General features: G+C 34.5%; 1 protein-coding gene across 1 annotated transcript; it reads left to right on the plus strand.

Moving 5' to 3' along the window:
• The first annotated feature begins 783 nt into the window (after nucleotides 1-783).
• On the plus strand, nucleotides 784-12,646 carry LOC132738806 (sushi, von Willebrand factor type A, EGF and pentraxin domain-containing protein 1-like). Its single transcript, XM_060726403.1, has 7 exons — nucleotides 784-826; nucleotides 1,440-1,516; nucleotides 4,496-4,535; nucleotides 5,658-5,816; nucleotides 6,030-8,591; nucleotides 8,850-9,002; nucleotides 11,719-12,646. Exons 1-7 carry the CDS (start codon nucleotides 784-786, stop codon nucleotides 11,997-11,999), a joined length of 3,315 nt encoding a protein of 1,104 aa, XP_060582386.1. The 3' UTR covers nucleotides 12,000-12,646.
• Nucleotides 12,647-13,894: the final 1,248 nt, after the last annotated feature.

Raw genomic sequence — 13,894 nt, forward strand, 5'->3', positions numbered from 1 at the left:
TCATATGTAAAAGTGTTTTTTGTGTTGCTGTGGGTTTCTTTGTTTGTTGTTGTTGTTTTTTGTGTTTTTGTTTGGGGGGGGGGAGTTTATATATGCACGTGACGTAAATGGTTTTTAGAAGGATTCGTGATTTACAGAATTCAAGTATTTTGAAAAATCTTTTCCGAAACGGCACATCAGTCAAAACTCTGACAGGCGACGCCTCATGATCATTTGATTTTCAGATTTGTTTTTGTTACTTAATTTTCTGCCATGACGGAAAATATGCTGAAATTTTATGCAACAGATTTTATTCTATAGTTGTTTATGCGTAAAGATAAACGAAGTACTCCCGGAAACGTATTAAACACTTTTTTACAGAAAGTTGTAAACTGAAAGTCTTGTGCGGGTGGACTACTTGTGCGGACAGACTACTTGTGCGGACGGACTACTTGTGGGGGGACTAACAAACTAGTCAAATTTCACTGTTTTATTATTCTTGTCACTCCTGTTTGATATCTCATTTTCTTTTATGTGGAGAGGTTATTGAAATCTGTAACTAGTCTTATCTATCAGAGGTAACATTACTTCACAATTGCATGTGAATAAATCTTTAATTAGTAAAGCTAAAAGCTTAAAACGTTTCACTTTAGATAAATTCCGAGATATATGTATGCCTTTGAACTCTATACCACTAGTTGCCTATAATTATATTGATAATGGATACAGACTAACAACTTGAAATACGTTGATTGCATTTTGTATAATTAATCTAACGATCTATAATCCAATTTGTCCTCAACAATGGGGTGGCACGAAACCATAGAATTGAGAATATTGGATAGCCGTTAAATTAAGTCGGTTCTTGGTTTTCTGACGTTGTTAAGTTGATCAATTATTCACAGACACCATCCGTCGAGTGAAAAAAGTTTACCGGTGTGCGTAAAGATTTAATTATTGTAATATTTGAAGCATTTTAAATTAAGTATTGGAATGAATGTAACCAGTGGGCGTGACTTCTGCTAATTTGCTTACAAATCTCTGTTGAGTATTGCAAATGTATTATTATACTACGAAGCGCTGGTACAAAGAGTTTATTTAATCATGGATATACTAGACGAGCCTTTATTATATCAATCGTTATTTTGAGGTATCTTTGAAACTAGAATTCTAAATCTTAAGAAGGAATATTCAAAATATTAAAACTGGACAAAATTGATTACAATGTTAAGAACACAGTTGTCCGGTTTGATAATTATATTGTTTATTGTGATGAAATTTCACGCTGTAGATGCAAACTTTGCCCGTAAAATTTTTCTGGGGTAGGTGTTTTAAACCCCGGGCGCGTTTTCAGGTTTTGGGGACCGGAAGCCCATTTTTATGCTGCCAACCCGAAATGGCAGAGGGGCGGGCTTTGGGTTTTGGGGCCGTGGTTTTTCAAAGAAAAAACGAATTTTGAGCCCCTTCAAAAATCCCTTTGGATAATCTTAAGAAATGCGTTGGTCATGACGTCATCTTCAAAACTGACTTCCGGGTGGTAAGTATAATGAGTATATACATGTATATATTTTAGGTAGATCATAAAATAGGTCTGTTGATAAAACCTAAATCAGTAGATCTGATAAAAGATCGTCTTCGTCTTACTCTGATGTTGAAATGATGCTCATTCACCAGTTTATTTTTTTCATTACTTATATGTAAGTTTCGTACAAAGGTTTACGCTTCCCTAACCTATTTTAGTGTCACGTGATGGACAATGCACGTGACACCAGTTGTGCTGTCAAACAAACGAACTAGTTCCATCACGTTTTTCTTAAATAAGATCAAACTCATTATCTTAATATTTAATTTTGTAAATCCAGCAATGAAATTCACAATTTAAAGATCCTGTATGTTGTAATTAAGGTTGTTAGCACACTTGAGTGAAATTTTATATATGTATATAATTATGCTACTAAAACAATTTTCAAACATCGAATAATATGTAAAATATGTACTGCAAATATTTGTCCACATTATATTAAATCATTGATATATATGCATTCATTTCTTATTGGAAAATTTGACTTAGACTTTATAGAAAATAAATTTCTAATTACCCCCCGTTATTTACATGAAATGTAAATTCGGTAATACCTTTACAAATAATGCTTTTTGGAACTCACAATACCGATAAATCTATATGTATGTACTATATTTATGATATAAAACCATAAAAAAAATTGTGTTACAATGTCTTTAAGATGACAAATGGTTGTGCAAAAACAACGCACAAACTATGATAAACAGACTTTTTGTTACAATGGTTCAAAGATTTCGAATAAAATACCATTTAATAAACGTTCTAATAATTCTATGACATCTTTTAAAAATAAATGAGCCGCGTCACGACAAAACGTACATAATGCTTTTGTGGCCAGCATGGATCCAGACCAGCCTATGCGTCCGCGCAGTCTGACCAGGATCCATGCTGTTCGCTTACAAGCTCTATACTGCAGTAACTCTATTACAAATAAAGAAACTTATAGCGAACAGCATGGATCCTGATCAGACTGCGCGGATACGCAGACTGGTCTGGATCCATGCTGGTCGCAAACGCACTATGTTGGATTTGTCATGGCGTGGCTCAAATATATATATTTAAAAAGCATATCATGCAGATCAAATAAATATCTTCATAACTCTGTCATTATGTCATTATGATGCATGTTATTTTGTTAATTTGTTATTTTATTAATTATTTGTGAAAGAAATATATATGAATGTTATTTTAATGTTGGTTCAAAACATTGGAATTATGTCTGTCATAGGACCAAAGCTTAATTGACAAACGGAATAGTTGTTACTGTTTGATGATGTTGTTTTGTGTGTGTATTTTTATATATTGTTTAGAAGGCCACATTTAAAATTAAGATATGTTTATTGTGATTTACGATGGTGTATCTTCATGCGTTACCTTTTTACTAAATAAAATTAATATAATTATTGTCGTTGTCGTCTTCATCATCATCATCATCAATAAAAAACATTATTATTATTATTATTATTATTATTATTATAAATACCATTATCATTATTATTATTATTAGTGTTGTTGTTATTATTATTATTATTGTTTTTTGTTTGTGTTGAAGTTGTTGAAATAATTATTATCATTTTTATTATCATCATTATTATTATTATCATCATTATCATCATTATTATTATTATTATTTTTAGTGTTGTTGTTATTATCATTATTATTATTGTTTTTTGTTTGTGTTGCAGTTGTTGAAATAATTATTATCATTTTTATTATCATCATTATTATTATTATTAGTAGTATTATCATTATCATCATCATTATTATTATTATTATTATAATTATTATCATTATTATTATTTTTATTATTATATTATTATTATATTATTATTGTTGTTTGTGTGTGTTGTTGTTGTTGAAATTATTATTATCATTTTTATTATCATCATCATTATTATTATTATTATTATTATCATCATCATCATCATCATCATGATCGTCACCATCAGCATTATTATTATTATTATCATAGGATAATAGACCTAGCTTTGTAAAGGCTTCCTAGATTTGATTTTGTTTGTCTGACCAATCGTGTGTACATTGTATGATAAAGCTTTATATTGGTTTTTAACATTTCTTTTCTTCTAAATTCCGTTTTTTGTTGTTGTTTTTTATGCATCGCTAAATTGTTGTAATGCTGTATTTTAGTAATGTATAATTCACTTAAATTATCATTTCGCCGGGAGTAAGAGTACATATAGTTTTTCTACCCTGTCATATATATTCAACAATAAGGAAAATTCAAAACGTGTAGCCGCCTCCGAAGGGTCGAGGGGTTAGAGTCGATGACTTCTAATCCAGTTACCTCTCTGGCGTGGGTTCGATCCCCAGGAGATGCTTTGGTAGTTTAGCACGGAGGAAGGTAGTCTAGTACTGGTGTAACTCTCCAAGAACGATGGTTAGGAAACTACCCACCTATATGACTAAAATACTGTTGGGAAAAGGCGTAAAATGAAACAAACAAACAAACAGGTTGATAGTTGCTGCCTGTCATTTGGGTTAAACATAAAACGCGGACGAATACATTGTCTGCATCAGTTGTTACATTATTGTTTAATAACTAATCCGTCCTGAAATGTTGGTCTTTTTCCCCAGTAGACCTGCAGACCGATATTCCGATGATCCCACGTTTGAGTCCTGCAAATTTTTCTCGCCTACACGTGAACAGATCTAGTGGCGTTGATTAACGCAGGTGCAACTGTATAAACGATTTATAGTTACCATAATATTTATGTACTTTGAGCAGGCTATTAAAGCAAAATACAAAAACTGATTAATGCAAGTGTTAAATGTTTTGAAAAATATAATAAAATGAATACTTCTAAGTGAATGGAATAAAAATAAATGACGCAAACGATATACTAATTGGTAATTCAGCCAAGTAATTAAACAAATCGATTAGTTTTAATCTCTGACGTCATTATTGTGTTTCAGGAAACAGCTGGCGCGTGCTCTGGTTCATGTCCAATTACAGGTACTCGTTATTTAATATATCGTATTAATGAATTCCAATGAAGTTGTTTTTTATAGGTGAAAACTTGAAAAGAATTGAAATATTTTTTCAAGACATGTGTACCATATTTGATGTAGGTTGGACCAACCATTCAGCCCACATATTCCCTCGCTCTGTTTTAATTGCTATTTTGCAAAATGATCACAAAAACAATTGAAAAGCATTATCTAGAACGCGTTCCACCCAAACCAGGGCTAAAATATTTGATGTTCATATTCGTTTACTGTCTTTTACAGATTTTTTCCGATTCGAGTGCATTACAAAAATTTCAAACTTTCATGTTTTCGATTTATTATTTTATATTTTTATCTTTTTTGTAGGAGCTCCTTTATAAAAGATTGATCAGACTCCATTGTTATAATAAACACTAGTATACATAGAACATAAATATTACATCTACAGATGAAATGCAGGCTTAAAACTGCAATCTAATAATGCATTATATACTAGTAATTGTTAAATTTCAAATTTCTCCACCCCATCCTCGGGGGGGGGGGGGGCTGAAGGTCAATGAGGGAAAACCACTGTCGGAGTCAATGAAGTGCTGTTGTTTTTCCGAAGAATATGTTTCAATGTCAATGTGTCTGGGCTTAAGTGGGGATTGATCCATCTGACTTTTCTTTTGATCGTTTTTTTTTTCTTTAATAATTCATATAATTCTACTATATAATATTAATGAATTTTATTTCATTTTTCTAAATGTGTGGTTTTTTTTAATATTAGTCCACGTTGATTATGTGTTTTACCATGCAGTACTAGTATATTGTCATATTGAAATTTGGTTACTCAAACTCCATTGATTAAATTTAACAATTAATCAATTAAAACAAAAACAATATCAAAAGGGGGCGAGGATCATGGTCGTATTTTATAAAAAAGCAGGGTATGGATCACAAGAAGGCGCGCTTGAATCCCCCCAACCCGGGACCTCTACATCATAAAAAGTGTTGTTTTTTATCACAATAAATATATTAACTACTGTATACCAACCGTAAATATACATTTCTGACAAAATTGTTGTCTATTTGCTGTATATGAGTTCAATATCAAGAAGTCACACTAACTTGATTTGTGCTTACTCAGATTGTGATACTCCTGACGTCACAGACGCAGAAACGTTTGGAAATTTGCGGCAGATTGGAGATGTCGTAAAACTGAAATGTTTACAAGATGGCAGCGTTAGTTACAAAGAGTGCCAATCGGATGGCCTTTGGTCCCAACAACCACCTTGTCCATCTTCAGGTACGTATATTAACCGCCCTACCAACTGCTGGAAAACATGTATATCTTAAAGGCCAATTATGTTTTTATAGTTACCCATTCCATTTCCAATTTCATTTCATTTCTCAATGCGACAATACATTAATAAAATTCCATGATAATGAGTATTTTCTATGAAAGAAACACGTAATTATAATTAATGTACTTTAACATCTTTGTTTTTCTTTATTAAAGTTACCACGTGTGGCACTCCCGCTAACATACCTAATTCAGTGGTTACCTACAGTTCTTTATCAATCGGATCTGCGGCACAATACACATGTTTGCCTGGATTCACTAGTTCACCAGCGGGTGCCACGATGTCGATAACATGTCTCACTGGAGGGCAGTGGGAACCTGTTAGCTTCAGTTGCCAACAAGTAGACTGTGGCTTGCCAGGAAACGTTGCCAATGCGCAAAGAACATACACTGGAACGACTGGAGGATCTGTGGCGACATTCTCCTGTATTTCTGGTTACGAAGTATCACCAACTGGTGCATCGATGGACGTTACTTGTCTAAACAGCGGTCAATGGGATTTGATTGGTTTTACATGTCAGCTAGTTGTCTGTGGTACGCCACCAGATGTAACAAATGCCCAAAAAGTATTTTCGTCATCAACTGTCGGCTCAAATGTTACATATACTTGTGATTCGGGTTATACGGTTTCTCCAGTAAGCAGCCCATTGTCATTTGTTTGTCTAAATACAGGACAATGGGAAAGTATTGGTTTTACATGTCAACAAGTAAATTGTGGTGCGCCATTGGATGTAGCCAATGCTCAAAAAGTATATTCGTCATCAACTGTCGGCTCAACTGTTACATATACTTGTGATTCCGGTTTTACGGTTTCTCCAGTAAGCAGTCCATTGACCATTGTTTGTCTAAATACAGGACAATGGGAAAGCATTGGTTTTACATGTCAACAAATCAGTTGTGGTACTCCATTGGATGTAGCCAATGCTCAAAAAGTATATTCGTCAGCAACTGTCGGCTCAACTGTTACATATACTTGTGATTCAGGTTTTACGGTTTCTCCAGTAAGCAGTCCACTGTCCTTTGTTTGTCTAAATACAGGACAATGGGAAACCATTGCTTTTACATGTCAACAAGTAAATTGTGGTACACCATTGAATGTTGCCAACGCTCAAAAAGTATTTTCGGCAACAACTGTGGGCTCAACTGTTACATATACTTGTGATTCCGGTTTTATGGTTTCTCCAGTAAGTAGTCCATTGTCCTTTGTTTGTCTAAATACAGGACAATGGGAAACCATTGCTTTTACATGTCAACAAGTAAATTGTGGTACACCATTGAATGTTGCCAACGCTCAAAAAGTATTTTCAGCAACAACTGTGGGCTCAACTGTTACATATACTTGTGACCCGAGTTATGCGGTTTCTCCAGTAAACAGCCCATTGTCATTTGCTTGTCTAAATACAGGACAATGGGAAAGTATTGGTTTTACATGTCAACAAGTAAATTGTGGTGCGCCATTGGATGTAGCCAATGCTCAAAAAGTATATTCGTCATCAACTGTCGGCTCAACTGTTACATATACTTGTGATTCCGGTTTTATGGTTTCTCCAGTAAGTAGTCCATTGTCCTTTGTTTGTCTTAATACAGGACAATGGGAAACCATTGGTTTTACATGTCAACAAATCAGCTGTGGTACTCCATTGGATGTAGCCAATGCTCAAAAAGTATTTTCGTCAACAACTGTCGGCTCAACTGTTACATATACTTGTGATTCGGGTTTTACGGTTTCTCCAGTAAGCAGTCCATTGTCCTTTGTTTGTCTAAATACAGGACAATGGGAAACCATTGGTTTTACATGTCAACAAATCAGTTGTGGTACTCCATTGGATGTAGCCAATGCTCAAAAAGTATTTTCGTCATCAACTGCCGGCTCAACTGTTACATATACTTGTAATTCAGGTTTTACGGTTTCTCCAGTAAGCAGTCCATTGTCCTTTGTTTGTCTAAATACAGGACAATGGGAAAGTATTGGTTTTACATGTCAACAAGTAAATTGTGTTGCACCTTTGGATGTAGCTTACGCTCAAAAAGTATATTCGTCATCAACTGTCGGCTCAATTGTTACATATACTTGTGATTCCGGTTTTACGGTTTCTCCAGTAAGCAGTCCATTGTCCTTTGTTTGTCTAAATACAGGACAATGGGAAACCGTTGCTTTTACATGTCAACAAATCAGTTGTGGTACTCCATTGGATGTAGCGAATGCTCAAAAAGTATTTTCGTCATCAACTGTCGGCTCAATTGTTACATATACTTGTGATTCAGGTTTTACGGTTTCTCCAGTAAGCAGTCCATTGTCCTTTGTTTGTCTAAATACAGGACAATGGGAAACCATTGCTTTTACATGTCAACAAATCAGTTGTGGTACTCCATTGGATGTAGCCAATGCTCAAAAAGTATATTCGTCATCAGCTGTCGGCTCAACTGTTACATATACATGTAATTCGGGCTATGCGGTTTCTCCAGTAAGCAGTCCATTGTCCTTTGTTTGTCTAAATACAGGACAATGGGAAACCATTGGTTTTACATGTCAACAAGTAAATTGCGGGACACCACCTCCTCTTTTCAATGGACAACCTAGCTACAGTTCCACATCTGTAGGGTCAGTTGCGCAATACAGTTGTACCTCAGGTTTTCTTGTCGAGCCTAACGATGCTGTAACATCCGTGACATGTCAACTGTCAGGGGAATGGGAGACCGTTGAATTTAGATGTATAGGTACTTCTTTTATATTTCACCAATTTCTCAATAGTTTACGTAAAATGTATTTTGACGTAATTTACAAACAGCTGGTAAAAAACATTTGTTTATTGGACTTTCACCGGTTACAAAGTATTTTAACAATGTTAAAATCATCAAAACATCGTCTGATGCATCTACCAGTAAGTCTATATAAAAATTCGCTCAGTTTTTATTTTATTTCATGCTTTTTTATATCATCTGTTTCGAGACTAAGAGAATGTTTGATTCTTTTAGCGTCTGTTCAACCTGGTAGTAGTTGTAATGTTGATTCAGACTGCGTGGATCCAGCACAAAGGTGTCTTTATACAGGACTTTATTCAATAGGGAGCCGTTGCATTTGTAAACCACTGTACGAATTTAACCAAACGCTTACTGTGTGCATAAAAGGTAGGTTAGGAACCATATATGAGCCGTGTCATGACAAAACCAACATAACGCAGTCTGATCAGGATCCATGCCGTTCGCTTACAGACCCTATAACAAGTAAAGAAACTGATTGCGAACAGCATGGATCCTGATCAGACTGCGCGGATGCGCAGGCTGGTCTGGATCCATGCTGGTCGCAAACCCATTATGTTGGTTTTGTTGTGACGCGGCTCATATCACACTTGTAATTTTCATGTTTTCTCATGAACAGTTTTTATATTTCATTGTCTCCAATGAATAAACTCTATCAAACTCAGAATATCATTTTCATTGATTTATTCGGTTTTCTATACTTTCGGGAGATCTTTGTCAGGATTTTCTATTGCATTTGGTCTCTGGGTAATAATTTTAAGGGCAATATGACGACAGATGTTTAACTTTTAGATATGGAGAAAGAATAATAAGTGCCCCCTATACAACTTTTGCAATATACATTAGTGGTTACCCTCCCGTCATCGTCGGATACCCACGGCCGAACCATTATCATTCATCAGCCGTGGGATTTTTTGCCGATATTCAGTCGATTAGAGGTGTGTCAAAGGCAGCTATTTCATTGGCTGCCTCACGATTTCATGAGGCGATTAAAACCAATCAAAACGCTCGTTCTGTACGACGCTCGGTATTACAGACAATATTGCGACAACCATAGACGACGTAAAAAGTTTAACATCGAAAAATTAAACGATTTCCAGCAAGAAAGTATAGATAATTTACTTTTACAGCGTGATTTTTCCTTTATGATTGATATCTGCTTGCAGAAGAACTAATTTGGCGATAGTTTTTGCCAATGATTTTAGCAAGACACGTGCAACAGTTTTTAACCGTGGGCGCTGCCATTTTTTTCTTATTGTTTTTACCTCCGCTGTTGAAGAATATAGATTTGTTAAACGCGATGTCATTGGTAGATATTTTACGCACCTGTTGCTGTATGTCGACGCAAATCGATTCATTTTACCCACGGTTGATTGCATGTTATGTGACATGTTTATCAATCGTGGGTATCCGACGATGCCCTCCCGTATGGTAGATCTGGAACATACGATAGTACATCCCAGGGTAGATGGAATGTTTACTACAGAACAAAGTCTTGCTGAATCTGAAAATAAAACTTAAAAATGCCAACTGGTATAAAAATCAATGATTTTAACCAAATATGAAATCCTATATATAGACACGTGTGTCAAGTCCAACTTCCTAAACTTTTGCGACATATATATAATTAACAAGATTAGATCATTTCTATCGTACACCGCCTGCCCTAGGCCAATCAGAACGGAGACATAAGTAACACATGATTACAAAATGGACGACAAAAAAATCGAAAAAAAAACCCAACAAATCCCGGCGCCTTGGGGTATGCCATGTTTTTCTCGGGTTACCTTTATATAGACTAAATGTAATCTTAATGTAGACTCCTTTGGAGTAACAACATTTCTCTTAAAAGAAGGAACATAAGCTTTGTTGATGAGAAATATGTCTATTTCACAAAAACATACCGGTATTTCTGGCGGAACTTCGATTCCCAGCAATTTTTGAAATGCTTAATATACATGTACATGTACCCATACTCTTGTCATTTTTATCTTATAGGAAAACAAAACCTAATGGTTTCTTTTTCTTTCTTTTTTGCCTTACATATAAAACGTGGAATTATATTAAATCAGAATATATTTTTTACATTTATTAGAGTTGTATGATGAATTTAGATTGAGAGCCGTTACTGTTTGCAAAATGAGCATTTATTTAACTTGCTAAATAATAAAAGAGAAGCATTTTCCAAATTAACTTGTTTAAAATATTTTTTTTGCTCAAATTGTTTGTTTTTTTCTGTAGAAAGGTTAATTATATGTTTCATAATGTTGCAATTGTGTATTAAGAACACTTAAAATGAGCCGCGTCACGACAAAACCAACATAATGGGTTTGTGACCAGCATGGATCCAGACCAGCCTGCGCATTCGCGCATTCTGATCAGGATCCATGCTGTTCGCTATAAGTTTCTCTACTTGTTATAGGGTTTGTAAGCGAACAGCATGGATCCTGATCAGACTGCGCAGGCTGGTCTGGATCTATGCTGGTCGCAAACCCGTTATGTTGGTTTTGTCGTCACACGGCTCAAATAGCGTCAAATAAATTCTGATTAAGGTATCAAAATGTAAACAAAGTAAAGTGGTATTTTTTTGACTTCCATACAAAATATTTAGTCGCTATATATGTACGATTCACCAACACGCAAAATCAACTTTTATGGCCAGTAAGTAACATTTTGGAGATTGTAGCGGGACAAAGATAAAAACAAACAAACTAAAAACATTTTGAAAATATTAAGATATTTTAGGTTTTAAGCAGCATCTCTCAAAATCCATTGCAAAAGGCACCTATAATCTACGTACCAAAAAGTGGTCAAAATATACAAAAACTTAGCCCTATATACGTTAGTCACGCAGTAGAAATATGGTAATTAATACTGCAAAATTAGTCATTAATCGCACATTACATGAAGATAATAGTACTTGAATCATGAAATTTTTACTTTTATTTGAATTGTATAACATGTTTCTCAAATTTAATCATCTTGAAATATTTTGGCTCACCTAAAGGCATGCAGCTTTATTAAAATTGTTCGATAATTTTTATTTTATGTTATAACAAGACATATCTTTACCTCATTTTTTCAGTTTGTGACAGCTATACATCTTTTGAAAGGTACGAGGGGCAATATATCCGTAAGAACAATGTGGGCGACAGCAGCGGCACCCCTTTGACAGAGTCAGAATGTCTGGCGTTTTGTGCGAATAATTATGGCAACCAATATCTGTCCGTAGACCATAGGCATGCCCGTCAATATGGAACAAACTGCTATTGCGGAAGTGCCACGAGACGGCAAATTCTCGACAGTAGTCCGGACCTACTGTATGATGACTCGCAATATACACTGTTCACTAGAACGTGTAACTAGATCAGACGATAGAAATAAACTAATCTATATGGCTATCACAGAACGTATAACTTGATTATTGACAAGAAAGGACAGATATTAACCAATCTATACGGCCGTTAGAACGTGTTACTTGATTATAAACAACAGCTAGAAGACAGAAAGTAACCAATATATACGGCCATCAGAACGTGTTACTTGATTATTGTGATTATTGACAACAAAGGTCAGAAATTAATCAATCTATACGGCCATTAGAAAGTGTAACTTGATAATTGACAACAACTAAAAGACAGAAATTAACCAATCTATACGGCAATCGGAACGTGTTACTTGATTATTGACAACAACTTAAATATAATTATACAACCCATTCGGAACTGTCTCGGCTATTATCTATAATAACCTCGGAAACAATACGGATTGAAAGTAGTTCTACCACGTGGTTTCAGATGTAAACAGTAACAGAGATAATGTAAAACGAATGTATATATTTGACATCTTATGTCTGTTCCGGTATTCTTATGCTTGAAAATATGTCTGACAACAATGTGTAATTTAAATATACCCACTGATGTTTAATTTTAAACAAATCCGACCAAATGTCAACAGGTTGGTTTTTCGTACTTTCGGTTTCTACAACCATAATAATAAATTTATAAATAATGTATTGTTTGTTTTTTCACCTATGAATTCACTTATTTTGGTGGACTTTTACTACATATATTGGAGATAAACTTGTCAACAACTCCCAGCATTAAATTACTATTTGTTTACATGTTTAGTTTCTTAGCGTAGGTTAGACCGAAATACCGCATCCGTTCTGTGTATTCATACTAGCTATTGTGTTCGAGGTCCTTATACGAAGACTGACGGAAAGGGCCGAGTAGTTGCGATTGTATACAACCACCATGACGTGTAACTTGATTACAAAAATTACCGATCTATACTTAATTAAAATCAAATATAATTAATTTATTATCAATCACTGCACATATACTTATCATAAATGTCAAAAAAATCTAAATGTAAGCTGTTTTGAAAAAAAAAATCATATTTCAACATCTATAATATTATAGATTTATAAATATAACAATATATTCTTTGAAATTTGTTGGTAGATGATAAAGGGTGAGTTTTTTCTTTCTGTATTTCCACTTTCCATTTTCATTGTCAACCAATTTTTGTGTTAGTGCGTGGACACGTAGGCATGCTTTTTAGTTGCTATATACATGTACATGTATTCACTTCTTAATTGTGTATTGGCATGTAATAAAGTTTATAAATCAGGTCTAAACAATGACAAACGAAGAATAAAATCCAATCGGTCTGCCTTATGGAATTATTATAGCCGCGCACACGCGGCGTCTTTGCACGCGGCGTCTAGTAGAAATGCTTATGTCCATACAGCAATGGGAAAATTTTAGAGTTGATTTTGTGTATAATTTTTTTTCAACAAAAATCACACTGTTTTCATTCTTTTCTGATAAAAATAGCTTTTCTGATGTACAACATGACAAAGGGCTTTAAAGGATTAGAATAAACGTTTAACTTTCAAAGTGATAGTGCCATGTTTGAATATCATATTCTCTTTATCATTATTGGAGAGGTCATCAGACCTCTCCATAGTGTTCAGACTGATTGCTGGCGGCATCCATTTTTGCGTATCTGATTTGCAGTGAATGAATATCATTTTAAGCGCAAAAGCATTAGGAGCAGTCTACAAAAATTGTTTTGCGCATGCCCCGTTTCAAAACACGGCTTAACTTAAACGAAAAATTAACATCGAAATGAACAAATCGGTACATAGAAAAATCGGAAAATATCATTTACGTTACTTAACACTAAGTGCATGGATGTTTCATTCCGTAACTGTATAAATCGATTACCGTATTGTTTTCTGAATAACGTTTTAC

The sequence above is a fragment of the Ruditapes philippinarum genome, unplaced genomic scaffold (assembly GCF_026571515.1).
Source record: "Ruditapes philippinarum isolate M1 unplaced genomic scaffold, ASM2657151v2 ctg7698_1_1_1_1, whole genome shotgun sequence".
NCBI classification, from domain to species: Eukaryota; Metazoa; Mollusca; class Bivalvia; order Venerida; family Veneridae; genus Ruditapes; species Ruditapes philippinarum.